The sequence below is a fragment of the Hordeum vulgare genome, chromosome 1H, assembly GCF_904849725.1.
Source record: "Hordeum vulgare subsp. vulgare chromosome 1H, MorexV3_pseudomolecules_assembly, whole genome shotgun sequence".
In the NCBI taxonomy this organism is placed as follows: Eukaryota; Viridiplantae; Streptophyta; class Magnoliopsida; order Poales; family Poaceae; genus Hordeum; species Hordeum vulgare.
In genome coordinates this window covers 500,395,187-500,421,481 of record NC_058518.1, presented here as the reverse complement: position 1 = coordinate 500,421,481, position 26,295 = coordinate 500,395,187, and the positions used below count along the sequence as shown (strand labels likewise).

Genomic DNA, 26,295 nt, shown 5'->3' with positions numbered 1-26,295 from the left:
AGCGCGAACCTTCAACTTGTGTTCCATCTCCGTTGCAGCCTTCAGCTTCTTGAACGCTTCAAACGCCTCATCTTTAGATCGTAGGAGAACGACCCACATATATCTCGAGTAGTCGTCTACCACGAGGAAGAAATACTTCTTTCCCGCGTAAGGTGCTGGGGTGATAGGGCCACATAGATCACCATGGAGCAGCTCGAGTGCATCACTTGCACGATAGGTAGACTGAGCAGGGAACGGCCTGTGGTGCTGTTTTCCAACCAAGCACCCGTCACATACTCGATCAACATGGTCGATAAATGGCATCCCGGATACCATGTCCATCTTTGACATCTTCTTCAAGGCGTAGAAGTTAACGTGTCCAAATCTAGCATGCCATAACCACGAATCATCATCACTCTTGGCGAGCCAACACTCCGGTTGAGATTGATCAAGGTTGAGGATATAGAGCCTATTCTGTGTGCGATTAACACGAGCTAGCACGTTTCGGAGGTTGTCGAAGATCGTCATCAATCCGTTCTCGATATTCACCTTGCATCCATTCTCGTCAAGCTTCCCAATAGAGATGATTTTGTTGCGAAGCCGTGGGATGTAGTACACTCCGGTGAGTATGCGATGTTCGCCTATGAGACCCTCGAAGAGGATAGATCCTTGCCCGCAAATCTCCACAGCTGAACCATCACCGAACTTGACCGAGCCTTGAACATCATATTCCAGCTCGAGAAATTTCTCCTTGCATCCCGTCATGTGGTTACTGGCACCCGTGTTGAGATACCACGACACATTGTGATCCCCGAATAACTTAGGTGTCACATTCTTCTCATGAAGCAGCACCTTCCGGGTTGGTTTCACAACCATCGTTTCAGCGAGATCCAAACTTCGGCCATCAGAAGACCTGGACCTTCGTCTTACTGCTTTGCCAAATTTGCCTTGATCTCCCGCTTGTTAGGCTTCAGACAATCCTTTGCAAAGTGACCCATCTCGTTGCAGTTATAGCACTTAACCTCGGATAAATCCAAGTTCCGTGGCTTCCGCCCTTTAGATTGGCCCGCCTTACCACGACCTTGTGGCTTGCCTTTTCCTTTGCCTTTTCCGGTTTGTCCATCGCGCTTCACGTTGCTTGAGCCTTCGCCACCATCACGCCTTCCTTTGCCTTTCCGACAGCCATGCGCATTCTCTTCCCATGTCCGCAAGCGTCCGATTGCCTCCGTTATGGTCATGTCGTCGATGTCGTAAAGCTGCTCGAGCGTGCCGATGATGTACGTGAATTTATCAGTCACTGAACTGAAAAATTTCTCCACAATCTCGGTCTCATCGAGCTTTGCACCAAGCGCGCGGATCTCTCCCACCAAAGTAGTAAGACGCATGGCATAGTCGTTCACCGATTCAGTTTCCTCCATCTGCAACTTGTGAAATTGGCGCTTCAGCACTTGTGCCCGAGCCTTGGTGACGCGATCTTCTCCGATCCTCATCTCCTTGAGTGCGTTCCACGTCTCTCTTGCCGTCTCGAACTCCGCCAATGTCATCAGCACGGAATCCGGCACAGACTGGGATATGGCGGCCATGGCACCTTCGTCGGACTCGTCATCAACGTCGTCGTCCGTGATTGCCTGCCACACTCGAAGAGTTTGGAGAATAATCTTCATCTTCACCGCCCACACACCGTAGTTGGCGTCGGTGAGCATCGGGTACTGGATGGGGATGTTGCGATGCGCCTGGACGTTGGCGCCGCTCGTTCCTCCACCACTGGTTGCTGATTTGACGCCCTTCTTCACCTTGTCGATGTTCTTGTTCGCCTTGGCACCGCCCTTGCTGGACTTGACCGACTCAACGTCGCTGTCCGTCATCGTACATCGTAGATCGTCGAGGCTCTGATACAAATTGTTGGCTTTTGAACATGCGTATGCAGCTGTACAGGCGTGCCTACACGATTCTTGCTTCAGCCGGCTACTTGACGGAACTTGCGTAACTAGCGACATGAATAAAACTGATCGATGGATTTGATGGCTAAAGGCCCGAGTCGAGCCTTTGCTTTGTATTGCTTTTCGTTTTTCTGGTGTTACAATCAACACCCCTAGGGTGTCTTTTATACACGTCCACAAGGGACTATGAAAATAGACTAGGACTAGGAATCCTAATACTATTAGGACTCAGTTTGGCTTTCTTTCCTAATCCTAAAGAAACAACATGATTAACTTCTACAGGCATCGCATCTTATACTCGCCGTCTTCTCGGATATCTGCAAGGGTGCTTTTTCTGATTACTCGGTGGAGTACATGGATCGTGATGCAGTCAGAAGAGTGTTCTCTCGTAAATCGGAGACTATGGGCACCGTGGTGGAGATGGAACTCTCCCTCATGTATGACATCTTCTACACCAAGGCAGCTGTGGTCCACACCTGGCCTGGCTACCTCATCCGTCTGGCCTCGCCGCTCCTCACTGCCACCGTACTCCTGTTGTTTGGCCTCCACCACAAAGAGGGCATGAAGACAGAAGACGATGTTATCAGTTACATATTGTTGTCGACGACCCTCCTCCTCGATGTGAGATGGCTGCTCAGAGCATTAGCGTCAGGCTGGGCACATTCATACTTCAAACGTATGCCTCACAATTGGTTGAAGCATGAATTTTATTGCCGAAAGAGATGGCACAAGCTCCGTCGATGGGTTGTGTCCTTCTCTCTCTCCCGGCTCTCCTTGTGGCTGTGGACAAGTGGTTGTGCCAAGAAGCACGAAAGCTACAGGACGTGGGAGGCTACCTTCGGGCAGTGCAACTTGTTGGAGCAGTGCACTGGTGACAAAAGGCACAACCTAAACAGCATATTTTATATTTTATATCAGATGCCAGACTTGGTCAAGGAGGTGGTGCTCAGTGTTGTATTCAGAGAGTTGTTCCCTTCTTCCCTGAGACCGATGGTGCAGCTCCGCGGCACTGCCGCTGATGGGCCTCCAAGTCCTCCAATCCATGGTTACCAGGCCCCTCCACAGATGGGCAAGGTTCTCTAGAGCTGTTGGACTCCCATGGTCATGACAGCACTTTCAGATATGGGCATCAAGGGCCCCTGAGTTCGTCGGGGCCCTCCACAAATGGGCATCAAGGGCCACCACAACAGGGCTTCGATTATCGTGGCAACAGTGCCACAGATGGGCATCTTGATCGCCTTGATGAGGAAGTTGCAAAAGCCTCGCCCAGGCCCTATGAGCAACATACTCATGATCACTGGAGGTATGATCAAGCCCCTCCCGGCCCCTATGAGCAAGCTTATCTCTGGAGGAATGTCCACTCCGGTTCCATGTATGACCAGTCCACACTCATCAACCCCCAAAAGCAGGCTGCTTCCCCATGTCCACAGATTTCCCTCCTGATATTCAAGAGGTCGTCCTCATCTGGCATATCGCCACGGACATTTTCCTCTCAAGGAACCTCACGGCAGCGCTTCAAGATGCTGGGAAGGCAATCAAGGCGATGTCGGATTACATGATGTTCCTCTTCGACGAACAAGCCGGAATGCTGCCAGGCCTCAAGCTCCGCAGCCTGTACGAGAAAACCCGCACTACTCTCAAGGAGATATGTAAAATTAAAGAGAAGGACGGTACGATGATGATGGACGATCGGGAAAATAGCACGATGACACGCTCACGCGAGACACCGAGTCGGGCGGTTCACCTCCACCTACCGCCATTAATGGCATTGATGGCGCACCTTCGCTCGGTATCGAGCCGCACCCCCGAGCGTCCCACCCACCGCTCGCCATTTACGTTGGGCTCTCCCGAGAACCGCCCTCCTCTGCGCTCTCTCCGCCACTTCCACCACTGCGAGATCTAGATGGCGGGCGAGAGGCGAGGAGTTCGCGTGCGGCGTCTTCGATTGGCGATGGTGTCGTCGTCGAGGGCATTGACGGCTCCCACGCCGGTGATGCTGCTCCCGCCTGCGGTGCTTCACTCACCGAAGGCACGCGAAGAGATGATGCGGATCGTTCGAGGGAGATTTCCAGATCGGATGTGGTGGCCAGAGTTTATGGTGGAGATAATCCGCATGGCTTTGTTCGCGGAGAGAGCTCGATTCTGCGGGGACGAGGGAGGTATGGACTACGAACTCATCTACTGGGAGATGAGGGAGGCGGAGTCGACGGATCTGGCGTCGGCGGCGAAGTGGAGTCGATTCAAGACGGCGACACCATTCCGCCTCAACATCAACGCGTCGCCGATAGTGGAGTTGTCGCAGATTCCGCCCCGGGCGCTCCCGCCGGGGGTCAACCCTCCACAAGCCTGTTGACCTCCCAGGAGCCCGGCCGGCGTGTCTCGCGGTGAACCTCTTCGCGACGAAGACAATACGCGGGGAAGGGTCTTCGCAACCTGGAACCACCGCCATTGCCTGGAGACCGAGGGGAAGTTCATCTTCTCCTGGATCAGGTACGTGATTCCGCTCTTACATCCCGTTCTCGTTTCCATGCTTGGACTAAAAGGAAGGGGGATTTTCCTGGTAGTACTAGTTCTTATGTGAATAAGGCGAATGATCATCTGATCAATATAAAGGATTTAGTCATGGGAGGGGATGGAGTTTCTGCTCCTCTGGCTACTTTGCCGTATGGGGAAAGAGCACTAGCAGATGACCTTTTGGTCTGTAGTAATCATGGTAGGAATCCTTCTGAGAAGTTCGAATTTGGTGTTAGAGATAGGCTTGTGGGTGATGGAGTTATCCTGGAAGTATCTAATGATGTTGACAGGTTGGTAAATTGTAGTAGGGATAATACTGATGCTGGTCATGTAAAATCAGCTCTGGTTGATGATGGCATAGAGGAAAAACTGGTCTCTAAACCAGGAAAAGTGAAGATGCTTACTGGAGTAGGAATTATGAGTGATGTTAGTAGAGCTCTTGGGTCTGTACCTAAAAGAGATGGTTTAGTAGATTGTTTTGGTAGGAAGGAAGGGCAGAGGAAGGATGATAATAGTAAAATTAGGATGGAGGTTCTACAGGTTCAGGGGGTTCCCCCAGGTGATGGATCTATGGTTCAGGAAGAACATAATATAATGATAGAACATGGAGTATTATCACAAGTTGTCAATACTGCAACTGTGGTGGGCTCTGAGAAGAATGGAGAGGGATCTTCTGATCCTGTATCAGAGTATGGGAGGAGAATCAAGGATTATGATCATAGTTTTCCTCCTTTGGAGAAGGTATTTTCCCAAGCCAAATTGGTAGGTAAGGGGGGTGATGGAGGAAATGGTAGAATGAAAAAAACTACTGGTCCTGCAGTGGGAGGAAAAGATGGAATATATGTTTTTGAAGCTGACTTTTCTAAGAAGGGATTGGAGAGGGTTCCCTCTGGGGAAAGTACAAACATACCCTCAGGCCCAGAGTATTTTGGACATTCCATAGTCCTTGCCCCCTTTATCAAAGGGTGTGTGGTCAGGAAGAGGCCTAATGGGGGAGCATATTCCCTTTCGAGAAACGAATCTGAAGAGGTGGTTGAGGACTTTTTCAGCCAGCTATGGGTTGTCCCTTCCACTGGCCGTCAATATAAAAAACCTTCCCCTTCTCCCCCCACCACCGAACCCTAATATTCTCCCTCCCCTCTTCTGGATCAAGAAAGATCTCTTCAGATCCAAAAAAAATTCCAGAGAGGACTGTTTCCCAGTGAAGTTCCCAGGTCGATTTGATCCTACCCCCACTTCCTTTGCTGTGGGGAAGATCGGGCAGGGTTCCTTGTCGTTTGCTGAAGTGGTCAGGAGGGAGATGGAGATTGGTCGACCACAACAAAGACCTCCTCGCCGGCAGCCTCCCGAGAAATTTGTCCCTGTGCAAGGAGGGCAGGCTCCAAATCAGGCCCCTCCCGTTGGTGCTGTGAAGACCCAATCCATGAACAAGGGGGGAGGGGGTGCTGGATCTGGAGGAAGACAAGTTCCTGTTCCTGTACCTACCCCTGCCCCTGGTGCAGTGGAAAAAGCAGTGGCCCCACCTCAGATCCCTGCTGTTCAACCTCTGGATCCCAGGTATAAAGAGATGATATGTTTCAATTGTAGCTGGCCAGGGCACTATGTGGGGAATTGCATTGAAACCAAAAAATGTTTCATATGTGCTGGTGGACACAATGTGAATAACTGTGCAGCCTGGGCTAAACCACAACCCACTGCCACTTACTTTGGTAGTGCTGCTGCTGGCTTAGGATTTTACCACATTGATATCACAGTTGCTGCTGAATCAAGCTGGTTGAACTACAAGAATTGTGCTTTGCTCAAGGTGGTCAAAGGAGAGGTGTCTACTTCAGAACTGGTGACTCAACTGAATGACATTTTCTGCAAGAACAAAGAATGGTCGTGACAGATCAGGGAATTGGAGGAGAAGAAGTTTCTTTTAAGATTCCCTCCTTGGAAAAATGTGAATGATTTGATTGAGTTCCCTGCTTTTGAGCTGCCCATTGATGGAGTGTCTGTTAAAATATGTGAGTGGCAAGGGATGTTAGATCCTTTTGGAGAACTGACAGAAGCTTGGGTGCAGATAGAAGGGATTCCACCTAAGTGGTGTGCATGGAAGGTGTTTGCTCAAGTGGCTGCATGTTTTGGGATTCTGGTAGATGTTGACTGGAATGGTATATTCAAAAGTTTCTATGAGGTGGTAAGGATCAAAGTGGCATGTAGAGATCCCAAGAAAATTCCATTTGAGAGATTGGTGGAGATGAAAAAGAAGCTGTACATCCTGTTTTTTTACTGTAGAAGGTTTTGATCAGATTGGAGAAGAGACAGATGGTGATGATGTAGACCCTGATGAAGATAATCAGGAGGTGGAAGATGAGGAGCAGGAAAAGATGTTGGAATTATGCCCTAGAGGCAATAATAAATATAGTTATGATTATAATTCCTGTATCAAAATAATCGTTTATTATCCATGCTATAATTGTATTGAATGAAGACTCATTTACATGTGTGGATACATAGACAAAACACCGTCCCTAGCAAGCCTCTAGTTGGCTAGCCAGTTGATCAAAGATAGTCAGTGTCTTCTGATTATGAACAAGGTGTTGTTGCTTGATAACTGGATCACGTCATTAGGAGAATCACGTGAAGGACTAGACCCAAACTAATAGACGTAGCATGTTGATCGTGTCATTTTGTTGCTACTGTTTTCTGCGTGTCAAGTATTTATTCCTATGACCATGAGATCATATAACTCACTGACACCGGAGGAATGCTTTGTGTGTATCAAACGTCGCAACGTAACTGGGTGACTATAAAGATGCTCTACAGGTATCTCCGAAGGTGTTAGTTGAGTTAGTATGGATCAAGACTGGGATTTGTCACTCCGTATGACGGAGAGGTATCTCGGGGCCCACTCGGTAATGCAACATCACACACAAGCCTTGCAAGCAATGTGACTTAGTGTAAGTTGCGGGATCTTGTATTACGGAACGAGTAAAGAGATTTGCCGGTAAACGAGATTGAAATAGGTATACGGATACTGACGATCGAATCTCGGGCAAGTAACATACCGAAGGACAAAGGGAATGACATACGGGATTATATGAATCCTTGGCACTGAGATTCAAACGATAAGATCTTCGTAGAATATGTAGGATCCAATATGGGCATCCAGGTCCCGCTATTGGATATTGACCGAGGAGTCTCTCGGGTCATGTCTACATAGTTCTCGAACCCGCAGGGTCTGCACACTTAAGGTTCGACGTTGTTTTATGCGTATTAGAGTTATATGGTTGGTTACCGAATGTTGTTCGGAGTCCCGGATGAGATCACGGACGTCACGAGGGTTCCCGGAATGGTCCGGAAACAAAGATTGATATATAGGATGACCTCATTTGATTACCGGAAGGTTTTCGGAGTTACCGGGAATGTACCGGGAATGACGAATGGGTTCCGGGAGTTCACCGGGGGGGGGGGGGGGGCAACCCACCCCGGGGAAGCCCATAGGCCTTGAGGGTGGCACACCAGCCCTTAGTGGGCTGGTGGGACAGCCCAAAAGGGCTATATGCGCCAAGGAAAGAAAATCAAGAGAGAAAAAAAAAGGAGGAGGTGGGAAGGAAGGGGGACTCCCTCCCACCAAACCAAGTCCAACTCGGTTTGGGGGGGGGAGTCCTCCCCCCTTGGACTCGGCCGACCCCCTTGGGGCTCCTTGAGCCCCAAGGCAAGGTCCCCTCCCTCCCACCTATATATACGGAGGTTTTAGGGCTGATTTGAGACGACTTTTCCACGGCAGCCCAACCACATACCTCCACGGTTTTTCCTCTAGATCACGTTTCTGCGGAGCTCGGGCGGAGCCCTGCTGAGACAAGGTCATCACCAACCTCCGGAGCGCCGTCACGCTGCCGGAGAACTCTTCTACCTCTCCGTCTCTCTTGCTGGATCAAGAAGGCCGAGATCATCGTCGAGCTGTACGTGTGCTGAACGCGGAGGTGCCGTCCGTTCGGTACTAGATCGTGGGACTGATCGCGGGATTGTTCGCGGGGCGGATCGAGGGACGTGAGGACGTTCCACTACATCAACCGCGTTCACTAACGCTTCTGCTGTACGATCTACAAGGGTACGTAGATCACTCATCCCCTCTCGTAGATGGACATCACCATGATAGGTCTTCGTGCGCGTAGGAAAATTTCTGTTTCCCATGCGACGTTCCCCAACAAAAGAATGATGGTGGAAATGATCTGGAAGATGATGGAGAGGATGAAGGTATTGATGAGATTGACAAAGCTAACTTCTCTTCCAAGCATATGGAATCTGGGAGCAGTAGCAAAAATCTGATGATGGCTGTGACTGCAGCAGATTTCCACCCTCACAATCTGTTGGATGTAGTACATGAGGAATTTGTGGATGAAATCAAAGACAAAAATGCAGAAGATATAGATTGGGATGTGGTGACTGATGGGGGAAAGGAAATGGAGATGGATATGGAATCCCCTAAAAATAACATGATGATAGATATGTCAGCTGATCTGGACTATTGTTCAGAACAGTTGCAGAAAATAGAGATGTTGGATTCTGATGAGGAAGAGGAAGGGGTCCTACCTGAGATGCAGTGCTTGCCTAAGGAAATGACCACTATTCTGGGATCAACTAAAAGGTCTCTGCTGGACACTCTTGAAAAAGAGGCTGGGTTAAAGAAAAAGAAAAACTCTACCAAGGAGGGGAAATGGGGGCCTGTGCTCAGCAATAAACCAAACACTAGGGGTCATGGTGGGGTGAAAATTATGGACAAAGTTGTTGCTTATATGTTGAAGAAGAATCTGGAGGTGCCCAAGACTTTTAAAGGTAAACCTAATGCTACTTTATCCCCTAGAACTTTAATTGCTGATATTAATAAAGTTGATATATGTATTGGAAAACATGAAGATGATCAATCTGATATTATTCTGGAAATGGTGAATGAGGAAAGAATTAAAAGTATGCAATTTGCAGAGAGTAACATTGAGATTGTTCTCCCTGAATCTCTGGACTTAGGTGAAAAACTAGAGATTAATATTGAGGGACAGAATTCAGTTATCACATCAGATGGCACTGTGGATGTGGAATTGGATAGTCCCAAAATTAGAACCAAAAGTAAGCCGTGTGGCTTGTCCCACCCGTTTAAGATCGAATGATTGGGTCCTTTTGGAATGTTAGGGGGCTAGGAAAACCTGGGAAAATTCAGTGCCTGTGTGATTTTTTGAGGAATAATAAGATTGATTTTGTGGGTTTCTTTGAAACCAAAAAAGAATTTATTGATGTAAATACTCTTAATAGAATTGCTGGTAATAGAGAATATGAGTGGCATTCTTTACCTGCAGTTAATACAGCAGGGGGATCCTTGTGGGTCTTAGTAAGAATTTATTTGATATCATTGGTTTTGTAGATAAAAAAATTTGTTGTATTACTACTGTTAAAGACAAGAGAGATGATTGTGTCTGGCAATTTGTGGCAGTTTATGGTACAACATACATGGAGCTGAAGCTGGAATTTATAGCTGAGCTACATGATGTGATGTCTGGGATTTCATATCGTGTTATATTTGGAGGTGATTTTAATCTGGTTAGGGCTGTGACTGATAAGAATAATGGAGTGGTGAACCATCAACTGGTTTATCTGTTTAATGATTGGATTAATAAGTGGGCATTAATGGAGATTAATGTGGCAAATAGATGTTATACTTGGAGTAATAATCAGGAAAATCCTATTTTTGCAGCTATTGACAGGGTGTTGGTTTCTGCCAACTGGGATAGCCACTTCCCTATGTCTGTGCTTTCTGCTTTACCTAGAGTGGGCAGTGATCATACTCCTCTTATTCTTGATACTGGAGGGAGGAGAGTTACTTCTCCTAAACCATTTAGGTTTGAGAAGTGGTGGATTACACAACCTGGGTTTAAAGAGTTAGTAATAGAAATTTGGAATACCCCTGTTCAGGGGAGTAGACCGATAGATAAATGGATGTGTAAAACTAGACTACTTCGTAAGAAGATTAAGGGCTGGAGTATTAATATGGAAGCTAATTTTAAGAAGAAGAAGAGAGAGCTTCTGCTCGAGTATGATATTTTAGACGTGTTTTCGGAGAAAAACCAGTTGAGTGCAGAAGATAGAGATAGGATTAATGCTATCAAATCTGAACCGGATCTTATCTGGAAACAGGAGGAAACGGCCTTTTGGCAGAGATCAAGGGATCGTAATATTTTAGATGGGGATCGTAATAATGCATATTTTCCACGCGCTTGCTAATCATAGACATCGTAAGGATCATCTTTCGGTGTTGGTGGGTGAGGATGGCCCTGTTCATTCTACTGAAGAAATGCTAGATGTAGCAACATCTTTTTATAAAAAGTTGTTTAGCTTCGAACCAAAACGTAATATTAATCTGGGGGATTCTTTTTGGGAGGAAGAAGATCTGGTCACTGTGGAAGAAAATGATTCTCTTCAAAAAGACTTTTCTGAAGAAGAGATTAAGGTTGCGATTTTTGGCAGTTATGCCCACGGAGCACCTGGCCCTGATGGGCTTTCTTTCCTGTTTTATCAAACCTTTTGGGAGGTGATTAAGCATGATTTTATGGCATTAGTTAGGGATTTTGAGAGGGGGGGAGTTAGACATTCATAGGCTTAATTTTGCTTTGATTGTCCTCATCCCCAAGGAGCAGGATGCGCGGGATATGACCAAGTTTAGACCTATTAGTCTTAGTAATTCTTGTGTTAAGATTTTCTGTAAAGCAATGACCAATAGATTGGCTCCTATTGGACAGAGACTTATTTCTCCCAATCAAACTGCATTTATCAAAGGGAGATATATATTGGAAAGTGTGGTGATGGCTCATGAAGTGATTCATGAAGTTAAGAAGTCTGGGTCTCAGGGCCTGGTGCTTAAGTTGGATTATGAAAAAGCTTATGATAAAGTAAATTGGGAGTTTCTCTTTGATATGCTGCAATCTAGAGGTTTTGCGAAAAGATGGATTTCTTGGATTAAAAGTATTATGACCAATAGCACATTTAGTGTGAAAATTAATGATACTGTGGGTCCCCATTTTTTTTTGGGGGGGGGAGGGCTTAAGCAGGGGGATCCCTCCACCCCCATGCTTTTTAATTTGGTAGCTGATGTGTTTACTAAGATGTTGCATAAAGCTGCTGATCAGGATTTAATTGTGGGGCTTTTGCCTCATATTATACCTGGAGGGGTGATTAGTTTACAGTATGCTGATGATACTATTCTCTTTTTAGAGAGTTCTGCAAATAAAGCTAGACACTTTAAGTGGTTGCTGACCTGCTTTGAAAACCTTTCTGGCTTGAAAATCAACTTCCACAAGAGTGATCTTATGACCATCAATGTGGAAGAAACTCTGGCTAAGGATTTTGCTCAGATTTTCTGTTGCAAAATGGAGAAATTTCCAATTAAATACCTTGGAGTTCCCCTTCACTATGATAATCTTAGGAGGGAAGATATACAACCTATTATTGATAGGATCATCAAAAGCTTATCTGGTTGGATGGGGAGATTTCTCACCTACAGAGGAAAAAATGTTTTGTTGTGTGCCTGCATTATTAGTATTCCTGCTTATCTCATGTCTATGATTAAGTTTCCTCATCGGGCTATTAATTCCATTAATACTCAAATGGCTCATTTTTTCTGGGGGGATCTTGAAGATCAGCATAAGTATCATTTAGCTAAATGGAGTCTGATTACTAGGAAGAAAGAATATGGGGGGTTGGGTATTCCTAATCTTAAAGAGTTCAACATGGCCCTATTAGCTTCATGGGCAAAACGTTTCCTTGATGATTCTGATAAAGACTGGAAGAAGATTATTAAATATAAATATATGCAGAATTCCAGCAACATCCTGTGGTGTGGGAATAATCATGGTTCTTCCTTCTGGAAGAGTATCACCTGGGCCCTGGGTGGTGCAAAAATGTTTTATAGATGGAATTTGGGGGATGGTGAATCTATTAAATTTTGGGAAGATGTGTGGGTTGGGGAATATTCCCTTAGAACACAGTTTTGGCCTTTATATAATATTTGTAATCAGGTTGATTGCAGTGTTGCCCAGGTCTGGGATGGCCATACACTTAGGCTGTCGTTTAGACGATGTGTTGATCAGGCAGGACTGGCTCTGTGGAACCAGTTGGTAGAACTGGTTAAGCAGACAAGGCTGTCTGGTAACCCGGATAAGCCCTTTTGGAGACTTGAACCAAAAGGTGCATATACAGTTAAGTCGTTTTATCATCAGATTAACTTTGGGGTGTGGTTTCTACCACAGGATTGAGTTTATGGAAAGTGATCTGTCCCCAGAAAATTCATGTTTTTCTGTGGTTATGTGCGCATAATAAGGTGTTAACTAGAGACAATTTAGAAAAATGTAGATCTGTTGATGATACTTCTTGCCTCTTCTGTAGCTGTAAAGAAACGGTGCAACATCTTTTGTTTGATTGTATCGTTGCTAGACAGGTATGGGGTTTCCTTGTGGAAACACTTAATATCCAATATATTTTAAGTTTTTTGAAACGAGGCAAAAGCTTTGCCTTATATTGATAAAGAAGGAGCAAGAACAACAGCAAGGTGGGGATGGCTTAGGCCATCCCAAAGGAAAAGGAAAAAAACAAAAACAACAAACAGATCAGCCCACAAGATCCGCCAGGTTTTTTGCTCCCGCTAGAATCCAATCTTTTGCTACCTCTCTTATCTTGTGCATGACCACCACCGGCAGAGAGGATTTCTTGTTGAAGACTCTCTCATTTCTTTCCTTCCAGATTTCCCAGGTGATGAGCATGATAGCCGTTTTTAGACCTTTGGGAGAGGAAGAGGGCGACCTAGCTAAGGCCTGCCAGTAGTCCACCACCTTGGGGCGACCAGAGCCCATGCTAAGCAGTAATTCCGGGCAGGAGAGCCAGGATGCCGCCGCGGACCAGATCCTCTTGGAGTAACGGCATTCAAAGAGCATGTGTCTCGCCGTCTCAAGGGAGCACCGGCATAGCTGGCAGGAGGGCTGGTGTGGCCATCCACGTTTGGCCAGGCGATCCGCGGTCCAGAGGCGATTTTGGACGGCGAGCCAAGCGAAGAAGCGGCATTTGGGAGGCGCCCACGTTTTCCAGACAATCGAGCCGAAGGAGCAAGGCAGCGCGGTCATGAACTGCGCCTTATAGGCGGAGCTCGCAGAGTAGCATCCATTTGGGGAGAGGGTCCAGATGATGGAATCTTCTATATCTGGGGAGAGCTGGATATCTGAGATGAGATCCCATAGCTGGACGAACTGGCCAATGTGCTCTGCCGTGAAGGCCTCCACCGCAATATCCGCTACCCAGGTATGGTCAGTAAGGGCATCATGGACCGTTCGGTTTTTCCTCCTCGAAGCTTTGAAGATCAGAGGTGCCATATCCTTCGGTGGCTTGCCGTCAAGCCATGAGGAAGACCAAAAGGAGGCCTTCTTGCCATCCCCGATAGTAACACGTCGCGGCGTTGAAGAGCTGTCTATCTGAGGCATCGTTAGGAGTTTCAAAACCTACCCAAGGTTTTTCAGGAGCCTTCCATTCGTCCCAAAGCCAGCGAAGTCTAAGGGCTTAAGTTTTGATGATGTGATTGTACTTTGGAGGGATCATAAGAAGAATCGTGTGCTTAATATGATTATTGTTGCCTCCCTTTGGAGTGTTTGGAAACTTAGGAATGAAATATGTTTTCAGGGACGAGTTTGGAGAAATGTCAACTGCATTCTTGCAAAGCTGGGGATTCATCTCGATCAATGAAAGATCTTGCTCTCGGGTGCTCAGGCAGAACTACTCCGTGGATTCATCAGGCAACTGGACAGACGGCGAAGGGAGCTTCTTCGCATTGCCTGGAGATGACCGTGGAAGGGCGAGATTAGATATTATTTTCTAGCCTTTTTTTCCTTTGAGTCTGTTGAACTCTCCAGTTTGGTAGCTATTTTGGCCTGTAATAAGTTCCAGCGTACTTTGGCTGTGAGGTATTTTTAGGCTGCTGGTAGTTGGAGTTTCTTTGCTCCTTGTTCTGGATCTTTGCTTGCTTCATTTTAATAAAATGAGGCGGGGGGAAATCCCTTTCATTCAAAAATTTTTTAAAGAGAAGGATAGGTCCGGTAGTGGTTATACAACAAAATGAGAGAAGGCGAAGGAGCTTGGCACCTGGATGCTGAAATACGTGGACCATCTCAAGGACCCAAGTGCTGCTATCAGGACAGGAATACTGAAGAAGGGTTATCCCGTGGGCCTTGCCACTCTCTTGGAAGGAACTCAAATCGCCCAGGTCCTGCTGGTCAGAAAACATGTTCGGAGGGGAACTAGGGTGGAAGAAGCTGTGCGTAAACTTGCGCACTGGATTCCACGTCTGCAGGAGCTTCCTGATGATGATGACAGCAAGTTGAAGTTCATCCTGGAAGCTTGGGTGCATCTGCTCATGTACACGTCCATCCGGGATTCCGGGCCAGGAGGGAGACCCAGACTAAGCGGCTCAGCTGTGGTTGTGAGCTCACGACCCTCGTGTGGATCATCACGGAGCATCCGGGATTCCGGGCCAGGAGGGAGACCCAGACTAAGCGGCTCAGCTGTGGTTGTGAGCTCACGACCCTCGTGTGGATCATCACGGAGCACGCGGAGGACACTATTGTGAGATTGAGGTTCCGATCGTTTTTCCTACTAGTTAGCATGCACGTGCAACGCACGACTAACCGAATAATTTATAAATTGCTTGTTATATTAATATTTTAGTATATATATACTCCTAGGAGTGCATGGGAGTACATACTCCTAGGAGTACTAACCCATTTCTCATAAAACAACAAAAATACTTTTTTTGTGTGTGTGAACAATTCTGTCTCAAGAAAAGAGTATTGCGAGTCTCAACACCCAGTCTTTTACAAATCCGCCTACTGTATACGCTTCCCATCTGGGCTATTATTCTATGATAACATTTTACTACAACAAGATTTTGTACTGGGTTAGTCAAACAAAACATTACAACTCAATGACAATAGGGGAGTTTGTCAGATCAATAATCTTGGGGCAAATGTTGGCCGCTTTGCTGCAATCTTTAGCAAACCGGGTGACTGGTGTAACCAAGTCTACCACATCAATCTCATGGAAGAAAAGGTTACCATCGTCTGAACCTGCCTTCAACACTGCAGATGCTTGCCTTGTCACACAGTTTACTGATCTTCCAGCAGCATCGTCGCTGCACGAGCTCGAGGAACATCGAGGTGGTGTTCTAGACACGTGCAGTTCCGATGTCTCATGAATTCCGCTCCATTCCATGTAACCGAAGTCATCAACGGGATATTCAACATCAGAGTCAGCGATTCTGGTTTCCTCTTCCACTGGTTGGGCCAGAGAGGATTCTGAAATTCTTGATCCACACACCTCATTCCGTTCCATCGGAGCAAAAAACTCATCAGTGTCTGATTCACGGAAGTCATCGATGGTATATTCAAAATCACAGCCAGCTATTCTGTTTTCTTCTTCCACTGGTTGGGCTGCAGAGGATTCTTAAATTCTTGATGCAAAGACCTCACTCCATTCCATCGGAACAAAAAACTCATCAGTGTTTGATTCACCTCCTACAATTCCGGTTCCCAAATCCAGTGTCCGCAAACCATGATCAGAAGCATCACCGCCAACAGCCGCATCTGGTTCTTCTTCATCCTCTCTAGGCTCCATAATATCGTCCTCGGATGAAAGGCCCTGGACGTAGCAAGGGAGATCCTCCATCGGGCTAACGATAGTCTTCATGTGGCAGGGGAGGGCCGGGCAGCCTGCGGTGAACTTGGTATTCTTGGTGGAGAAGAAGTTCACCGTGAGATTCAAGCTGGCAACACACACAGACATAGGCATCAGAACAACCGTTTCACTTCAGTATACTGTTGCTACTCAATTCTTGTTGGGGAACGTCGCATGGGAAACAAAAATTTTCCTACGCGCACGAAGACCTATCATGGTGATGTCCATCTACGAGAGGGGATGAGTGATCTACGTACCCTTGTAGATCGTACAGCAGAAGCGATTAGAGATCGCGGTTGATGTAGTGGAACGTCCTCACGTCCCTCGATCCGCCCCGCGAACAATCCTGCGATCAGTCCCACGATCTAGTACCGAACGGACGGCACCTCCGCGTTCAGCACACGTACAGCTCGACGATGATCTCGGCCTTCTTGATCCAGCAAGAGAGACGGAGAGGTAGAAGAGTTCTCCGGCAGCGTGACGGCGCTCCGGAGGTTGGTGATGATCTTGTCTCAGCAGGGCTCCGCCCGAGCTCCGCAGAAACACGATCTAGAGGAAAAACTATGGAGGTATGTGGTCGGGCAGCCGTGAGAAAGTCGTCTCAAATCTGCCCTAAAAGCCCCATATATATAGGAGGAGGGAGGGGGACCTTGCCTTGGGGTCCAAGGGATCCCCAAGGGGTCGGCCGAGCCAGGGGGGAGGACTCTCCCCCCCCCCCCCAAACCGAGTCCTACTTGGTTTGGTGGGAGGGAGTCCTTCCCCCTTCCCACTTCCCCTTTTTTTTTCCTTTCCTTTTGATTTTTTCTTCCTTGGCACATAGGGGTTTGGTGGGCTGTCCCACCAGCCCACTAAGGGCTGGTGTGACCCCCCAAATACCTATGGGCTTCCCCGGAGTGGGTTGCCCCCCTCCGGTGAACCCCCGGAACCCATTCGTCATTCCCGGTACATTCCCGGTAACTCCGAAAAACCTTCCGGTAATCAAATGAGGTCATCCTATATATCAATCTTCGTTTCCGGACCATTCCGGAAACCCTCGTGACGTCCGTGATCTCATCCGGGACTCCGAACAACATTCGGTAACCAACCATATAACTCAAATACGCATAAAACAACGTCGAACCTTAAGTGTGCAGACCCTGCGGGTTCGAGAACTATGTAGACATGACCCGAGAGACTCCTCGGTCAATATCCAATAGCGGGACCTGGATGCCCATATTGGATCCTACATATTCTACGAAGATCTTATCGTTTGAACCTCAGTGCCAAGGATTCGTATAATCCCGTATGTCATTCCCTTTGTCCTTCGGTATGTTACTTGCCCGAGATTCGATCGTCAGTATCCGCATACCTATTTCAATCCCGTTTACCGGCAAGTCTCTTTACTCGTTCCGTAATACAAGATCCCGCAACTTACACTAAGTTACATTGCTTGCAAGGCTTGTGTGTGATGTTGTATTACCGAGTGGGCCCCGAGATACCTCTCCGTCACACGGAGTGACAAATCCCAGTCTTGATCCATACTAACTCAACTAACACCTTCGGAGATACCTGTAGAGCATCTTTATAGTCACCCAGTCACGTTGCGACGTTTGATACACACAAAGCATTCCTCCGGTGTCAGTGAGTTATATGATCTCATGGTCATAGGAATAAATACTTGACACGCAGAAAACAGTAGCAACAAAATGACACTATCAACATGCTACGTCTATTAGTTTGGGTCTAGTCCATCACGTGATTCTCCCAATGACGTGATCCAGTTATCAAGCAACAACACCTTGTTCATAATCAGAAGACACTGACTATCATCGATCAACTGGCTAGCCAACTAGAGGCATGCTAGGGACGGTGTTTTGTCTATGTATCCACACATGTAAATGAGTCTTCATTCAATACAATTATAGCATGGATAATAAACTATTATCTTGATACAGGAATTATAATAATAACTATACATTTATTATTGCCTCTAGGGCATAATTCCAACAGTCTCCCACTTGCACTAGAGTCAATAATCTAGCCCTCACATCACCATGTGAATTACATTGTAATAAATCTAACACCCATACAGTTCTGGTGTCGATCATGTTTTGGCCGTGGAAGAGGTTTAGTCAGCGGGTCTGCTACATTCAGATCCGTGTGCACTTTGCATATATTTACGTCCTCCTCCTCGACGTAGTCGCGGATGAGGTTGAAGCGTCGTTTGATGTGTCTGGTCTTCTTGTGAAACCTTGGTTCCTTTGCCAGGGCAATGGCACCAGTGTTGTCACAGAACAAGGTTATTGGATCCAGTGCACTTGGCACCACTCCAATATCCGTCATGAACTGCTTCATCCAGACACCCTCCTTAGCCGCCTCCGAGGCAGCCATGTACTCTGCTTCACATGTAGAATCTGCTACGACGCTTTGCTTGGAACTGCACCAGCTTACTGCACCCCCATTAAGAATAAATACGTATCCGGTTTGCGACTTAGAGTCGTTCGGATCTGTGTCAAAGCTTGCATCGACGTAACCTTTTACGGTGAGCTCTTCGTCACCTCCATACACGAGAAACATCTCCTTAGTCCTTTTCAGGTATTTCAGGATATTCTTGACCGCCGTCCAGTGATCCACTCCTGGATTACTCTGGAACCTACCTGCCATACTTATGGCCAGGCTAACATCCGGTCTAGTGCACAGCATCGCATACATGATAGAACCTATGGCTGAAGCATAGGGAACGGAGCGCATATGCTCTCTATCTTCATCAGTTGCTGGGCACTGAGTCTTACTCAATCTCGTACCTTGTAACACTGGCTAGAACCCTTTCTTGGACTGTTCCATTTTGAACCTCTTCAAAACTTTATCAAGGTATGTGCTTTGTGAAAGTCCTATCAGGCGTTTTGATCTATCCCTATAGATCTTAATGCCTAGAATGTAAGCAGCTTCTCCTAGGTCCTTCATAGAGAAACTTTTATTCAAGTAACCTTTTATGCTCTCCAAAAGCTCTACGTTGTTTCCAATCAGTAATATGTCATCCACATATAATATTAGAAACGCCACAGAGCTCCCACTCACTTTCTTGTAAATACAAGATTCTCCAACCACTTGTATAAACCCAAATGCTTTGATCACCTCATCAAAGCGTTTGTTCCAACTCCGAGATGCTTGCACCAGTCCATAAATGGATCGCTGGAGCTTGCACACTTTGTCAGCATTCTTAGGATCGACAAAACCTTCGGGTTGCATCATATACAACTCTTCCTTAAGGAAACCGTTAAGGAACGCCGTTTTGACATCCATCTGCCAGATTTCATAATCGAAAAATGCAGCTATTGCTAACATGATTCTGACGGACTTAAGCATCGCTACGGGAGAGAAAGTCTCATCGTAGTCAATTCCTGGAACTTGTGAAAAACCCTTTGCCACAAGTCGAGCTTTATAAACGGTCACATTACCGTCAGCGTCCGTCTTCTTCTTAAAGATCCATTTGTTCTGAATAGCCTTGCGGCCCTCAGGTAGTATCTCCAAAGTCCACACTTTGTTCTCATACATGGATCCTATCTCGGATTTCATGGATTCTAGCCATTTGTTGGAATCTGGCCCCACCATTGCTTCTTCATAATTTGCAGGTTCATTGTTGTCTAACAACATGATTGATAAGACGGGATTACCGTACCACTCTGGAGCAGCGCGTGATCTCGTCGACCTACGTGGTTCAACAGAAACTTGAACTGGAGTTTCATGATCATTATCATTAACTTCCTCCTCAACCGGTGTCGCAATGACAGAGGTCTCCCCTTGCCCTGCGCCACCATCCAGAGGGATGTGAGGTTCGACAACCTCGTCAAGTTCTATCTTCCTCCCACTCAATTCTCTCGAGAGAAACTCCTTCTCGAAAAAAGTTCCGTTCTTAGCAACAAACACTTTGCCTTCGGATTTGAGATAGAAGGTGTACCCAATTGTCTCTTTTGGGTAACCTATGAAGACGCATTTTTCCGCTTTGGGTTCCAGCTTTTCAGGCTGAAGCTTTTTGACGTAAGCATCACATCCCCAAACTTTAAGAAACGACAACTTTGGTCTTTTGCCATACCACAGTTCGTATGGTGTCGTCTCAACGGATTTTGATGGTGCCCTATTTAAAGTGAATGCAGCTGTTTCTAATGCATAACCCCAAAATGATAATGGCAAATCAGTAAGAGACATCATAGATCGCACCATCTCTAACAAAGTACGATTACGACGTTCGGACACACCATTACGCTGTGGTGTTCCAGGCGGTGTTAACTGCGAAACAATTCCACATTGTCTTAAGTGAGTACCAAACTCGAAACTCAGATACTCACCCCCACGATCAGACCGCAGGAACTTGATCTTCTTGTTACGATGATTTTCCACTTCACTCTGAAATTGCTTGAACTTTTCAAATGTTTCAGACTTGTGCTTCATCAAGTAGACATAACCATATCTACTTAGATCGTCAGTGAAGGTGAGAAAATAACGATATCCGCCGCGTGCCTCCACGCTCATTGGACCACATACATCGGTATGTATGATTTCCAACAAGTCACTTGCACGCTCCATTGTTCCGGAGAACGGAGTCTTAGTCATCTTGCCCATGAGGCATGGTTCGCACGTGTCAAGTGAATCAAAGTCAAGTGACTCCAAAAGTCCATCAGCATGGAGTTTCTTCATGCGCTTTACACCAATATGACCCAAGCGGCAGTGCCACAAAAATATGCTGCTATCATTGTTTACTCTAACTCTTTTGGCCTCAATGTTATGTATATGCGTATCTCTATCAAGATTCAATATGAACAATCCTCTCACATTCGGTGCATGACCATAAAAGATGTTACTCATAGAAATAGAACAACCATTATTCTCAGACTTAAAAGAGTAACCGTCTCGCAATAAACAAGATCCAGATATAATGTTCATGCTCAACGCAGGCACTAAATAACAATGATTTAAGTTCATCACTAATCCCGATGGTAGTTGAAGTGACACGGTGCCGACGGCGATTGCATCAACCTTGGAACCGTTTCCTACGCGCATCGTCACTTCGTCTTTTGCCAGCCTTCGTCTATTCCGCAGTTCCTGTTTCGAGTTGCAAATGTGAGCAACAGAACCGGTATCGAATACCCAGGCACTACTACGAGAGCCGGTTAAGTACACATCAATAACATGTATATCAAATATACCTGATTTTTCTTTGCCCGCCTTCTTATCTGCCAGATACTTGGGGCAATTGCGCTTCCAGTGACCCATACCCTTGCAATAGAAGCACTCTGTTTCAGGCTTAGGTCCAGCCTTGGGTTTCTTCGGCGGATTGGCAACAGGCTTGCCGCTCTTCTTCGAATTGCCCTTCTTGCCTTTGCCGTTTCTCTTGAAACTAGTGGTCTTGCTCACCATCAACACTTGATGCTCTTTACGGAGTTCAGACTCTGCGACTTTCAGCATCGCAAACAACTCGCCGGGAGACTTGTTCATCCCTTGCATGTTGTAGTTCAACACAAAGCCTTTATAGCTTGGCGGCAGTGATTGGAGGATTCTGTCAGTGATAGCTTCTTGCGGGAGTTCAATCCCTAGTTCAGCTAGACGGTTTGAGTACCCAGACATTTTGAGCACATGTTCACTGACAGACGAGTTTTCCTCCATCTTGCAAGCATAGAATTTATCGGAGGTCTCATACCTCTCGATCCGGGCGTTCTTCTGAAAGATGAACTTCAACTCCTGGAACATCTCAAATGCTCCATGACGCTCAAAGCGACGTTGAAGTCCCGGTTCTAAGCCATACAAGACTGCACATTGAACTATTGAGTAGTCCTCCTTACGCGCTAACCAAGCGTTCTTAACATCCTGATCAGCTGTAGCGGGTGGTTCATCTCCTAGCGCAGCATTAAGGACATAATCCTTCTTTCCAGCTTGTAAGATTAGCTTAAGATTACGAGCCCAGTCTACAAAGTTGCTTCCATCATCTTTCAACTTAGCTTTCTCTAGGAACGTATTAAAATTGAGGATGACACTTGCGTGAGCCATGATCTACAACACAAATATATTCAAAGTGGACTTAGACTATGTTCAAGATAATTAGAGTTCAACTTAATCAAATTATATGCTAAACTCCCACTCAAAAAGTACATCTCTCTAGTCATTTGAGTGGTTCATGATCCACTTACACTATCCCAAGTCCGATCATCACGTGAGTCGAGAGTAGTTTCAGTGGTAAGCATCCCTATGCTAATCATATCAACTATATGATTCATGATCGACCTTTCGGTCTCATGTGTTCCGAGGCCATGTCTGCACATGCTAGGCTCGTCAAGCTTAACCCGAGTGTTCCGCGTGCGCAACTGTTTTGCACCCGTTGTATGTGAACGTTGAGTCTATCACACCCGATCATCACGTGGTGTCTCGAAACGACGAACTGTAGCAACGGTGCACAGTCGGGGAGAACACAATTTCATCTTGAAATTTTAGTGAGAGATCACCTCATAATGCTACCGTCGTTCTAAGCAAAATAAGGTGCAAAAAAAAGGATTAACATCACATGCAATTCATAAGTGACATGATATGGCCATTATCACGTGCTTCTTGATCTCCATCACCAAAGCACCGGCACGATCTTCTTGTCACCGGCGCCACACCATGATCTCCATCATCATGATCTCCATCAACGTGTCGCCATCGGGGTTGTCGTGCTACTTATGCTATCACTACTAAAGCTACATCCTAGCAAAATAGTAAACGCATCTGCAAGCACATATGTTAGTATAAAGACAACCCTATGGCTCCTGCCGGTTGCCGTACCATCGACGTGCAAGTCGATATTTCTATTACAACATGATCATCTCATACATCCAATATATCACATCACATCATTGGCCATATCACATCACAATCATACCCTGCAAAAACAAGTTAGACGTCCTCTAATTTTGTTGTTGCATGTTTTACGTGGTGACCAAGGGTATCTAGTAGGATAGCATCTTACTTACGCAAACACCACAACGGAGATATATGAGTTTCTATTTAAACTCATCCAAGGACCTCCTCGGTCAAATCCGATTCAACTAAAGTTGGAGAAACCGTCACTTTCCAGTCATCTTTGAGCAAAGGGGGTTACTCGTAACGATGAAACCAGTCTCTCGTAAGCGTACGAGTAATGTCGGTCCAAGCCGCTTCAATCCAACAATACCGCGGAATCAAGAAAAGACTAAGGAGGGCAGCAAAACGCACATCACCGCCCACAAAACCTTTTGTGTTCTACTCGAGAAGACATCTACGCATGAACCTAGCTCATGATGCCACTGTTGGGGAACGTCGCATGGGAAACAAAAATTTTCCTACGCGCACGAAGACCTATCATGGTGATGTCCATCTACGAGAGGGGATGAGTGATCTACGTACCCTTGTAGATCGTACAGCAGAAGCGATTAGAGATCGCGGTTGATGTAGTGGAACGTCCTCACGTCCCTCGATCCGCCCCGCGAACAATCCTGCGATCAGTCCCACGATCTAGTACCGAACGGACGGCACCTCCGCGTTCAGCACACGTACAGCTCGACGATGATCTCGGCCTTCTTGATCCAGCAAGAGAGACGGAGAGGTAGAAGAGTTCTCCGGCAGCGTGACGGCGCTCCGGAGGTTGGTGATGATCTTGTCTCAGCAGGGCTCCGCCCGAGCTCCGCAGAAACACGATCTAGAGGAAAAACTATGGAGGTATGTGGTCGGGCAGCCGTGAGAAAGTCGTCTCAAATCTGCCCTAAAAGCCCCATATATATAGGAGGAGGGAGGGGGACCTTGCCTTGGGGTCCAAGGGATCCCCAAGGGGTCGGCCGAGCCAGGGGGGAGGACTCTCCCCCCCCAAACCGAGTCCTACTTGGTTTGGTGGGAGGGAGTCCTTCCCCCTTCCCACTTCCCCTTTTTTTTTCCTTTCCTTTTGATTTTTTCTTCCTTGGCACATAGGGGTTTGGTGGGCTGTCCCACCAGCCCACTAAGGGCTGGTGTGACCCCCCAAATACCTATGGGCTTCCCCGGAGTGGGTTGCCCCCCTCCGGTGAACCCCCGGAACCCATTCGTCATTCCCGGTACATTCCCGGTAACTCCGAAAAACCTTCCGGTAATCAAATGAGGTCATCCTATATATCAATCTTCGTTTCCGGACCATTCCGGAAACCCTCGTGACGTCCGTGATCTCATCCGGGACTCCGAACAACATTCGGTAACCAACCATATAACTCAAATACGCATAAAACAACGTCGAACCTTAAGTGTGCAGACCCTGCGGGTTCGAGAACTATGTAGACATGACCCGAGAGACTCCTCGGTCAATATCCAATAGCGGGACCTGGATGCCCATATTGGATCCTACATATTCTACGAAGATCTTATCGTTTGAACCTCAGTGCCAAGGATTCGTATAATCCCGTATGTCATTCCCTTTGTCCTTCGGTATGTTACTTGCCCGAGATTCGATCGTCAGTATCCGCATACCTATTTCAATCCCGTTTACCGGCAAGTCTCTTTACTCGTTCCGTAATACAAGATCCCGCAACTTACACTAAGTTACATTGCTTGCAAGGCTTGTGTGTGATGCTGTATTACTGAGTGGGCCCCGAGATACCTCTCCGTCACACGGAGTGACAAATCCCAGTCTTGATCCATACTAACTCAACTAACACCTTCGGAGATACCTGTAGAGCATCTTTATAGTCACCCAGTCACGTTGCGACGTTTGATACACACAAAGCATTCCTCCGGTGTCAGTGAGTTATATGATCTCATGGTCATAGGAATAAATACTTGACACGCAGAAAACAGTAGCAACAAAATGACACGATCAACATGCTACGTCTATTAGTTTGGGTCTAGTCCATCACGTGATTCTCCCAATGACGTGATCCAGTTATCAAGCAACAACACCTTGTTCATAATCAGAAGACACTGACTATCATCGATCAACTGGCTAGCCAACTAGAGGCATGCTAGGGACGGTGTTTTGTCTATGTATCCACACATGTAAATGAGTCTTCATTCAATACAATTATAGCATGGATAATAAACTATTATCTTGATACAGGAATTATAATAATAACTATACATTTATTATTGCCTCTAGGGCATAATTCCAACAATTCTGTCCCCAAGAAAAGAATCCACGGATGGAGCAGCTAGAAATGCAGAGACAGGAGAAGGAGAGAGGAGCCTTACAGGTTGAGCATGGTGTAGGCGAGCTTGACCTTGTTGCCGATGCCGCCGAGCGACTTGAATTCGGCGGCTGCCTTGCGAACGACCAGCGACTCGGTTGGGTGCTGCCACGCCCACTCGAACTGTAGGCCAAGAAACACGCGTTTAGTACTGTAAAAGGCAGAGGAGCAGCCGTGACCCATCACGGAACGAAGTGAATCCAATCTTTGAAGCGAGATGAGATGAGATGAGATGGAAGAAGGGTACCTGGAGGGCGGCAACGTTGGTGGGGAAGCCGTAGATGCAGAGCATCATCTCCCAAGGGCGGCCGCGCTTGGTCCGTCGGGCGCCGCATCGGAGCTCGCCGTTGTGCTGCCGGATCCCCCGCCGCGGATTCACCGTGAGCCGGGGGGGTTTACCCGATGTAAGGGTGAGATCTGGTATAGTTTGTTAGGGAAAGTTATTGAAAGTTTCGTTGATGGAGTATGTTCAGCCAATTGTAATTGCTAAGTACACCCAGCAGACGATGGATTAACGAGGGCTGTTAGATTAAGATCTGTGGGGATTAATCGTGGGGTGCTGATTGATTGTTTTTTTTTGGGCGTTTGATGGGGTGTCTGTAGTGTAATTCTTGTTGAATTGTTTAATAGTAGTATAGATGAAAATGCTGTTTCATCAGACGCCAAGTTGTACGTACTCTTGTTTTTTTTTTTGTTTTTTTTTCAACGAGCACGTACTCTTGTTTTGGCGGTCTCGGTTTGTATCCATGTATCTCTCCCTTCGGTTTGATTGTATTTGTCTTCATGTATTTCTCTATTTCTCTACTGAAAAGTGTGTATATTGGTCCTGTCTATTATCCGGTTGCCATGGGTTTCATAATCAGTCACTTGCTTGATAGTGTTTTTTTTAAACGAAGGCAAAATATTTGCCTCCTCGAATAAATTAGGGA

General features: G+C 46.6%; 1 protein-coding gene across 1 annotated transcript; it reads right to left on the bottom strand.

The window, feature by feature from the left end:
• Positions 1-15,900: 15,900 nt before the first annotated feature.
• On the bottom strand, positions 15,901-25,669 carry LOC123419593 (structure-specific endonuclease subunit SLX1-like). The gene is made up of 3 exons (XM_045107193.1): positions 25,614-25,669; positions 25,371-25,489; positions 15,901-16,263 (listed from the first exon to the last, which is right to left on the bottom strand). Exons 1-3 carry the CDS (start codon positions 25,659-25,661, stop codon positions 15,945-15,947), a joined length of 486 nt encoding a protein of 161 aa, XP_044963128.1. The 5' UTR covers positions 25,662-25,669; the 3' UTR covers positions 15,901-15,944.
• Between the last annotated feature and the right edge of the window lie 626 nt (positions 25,670-26,295).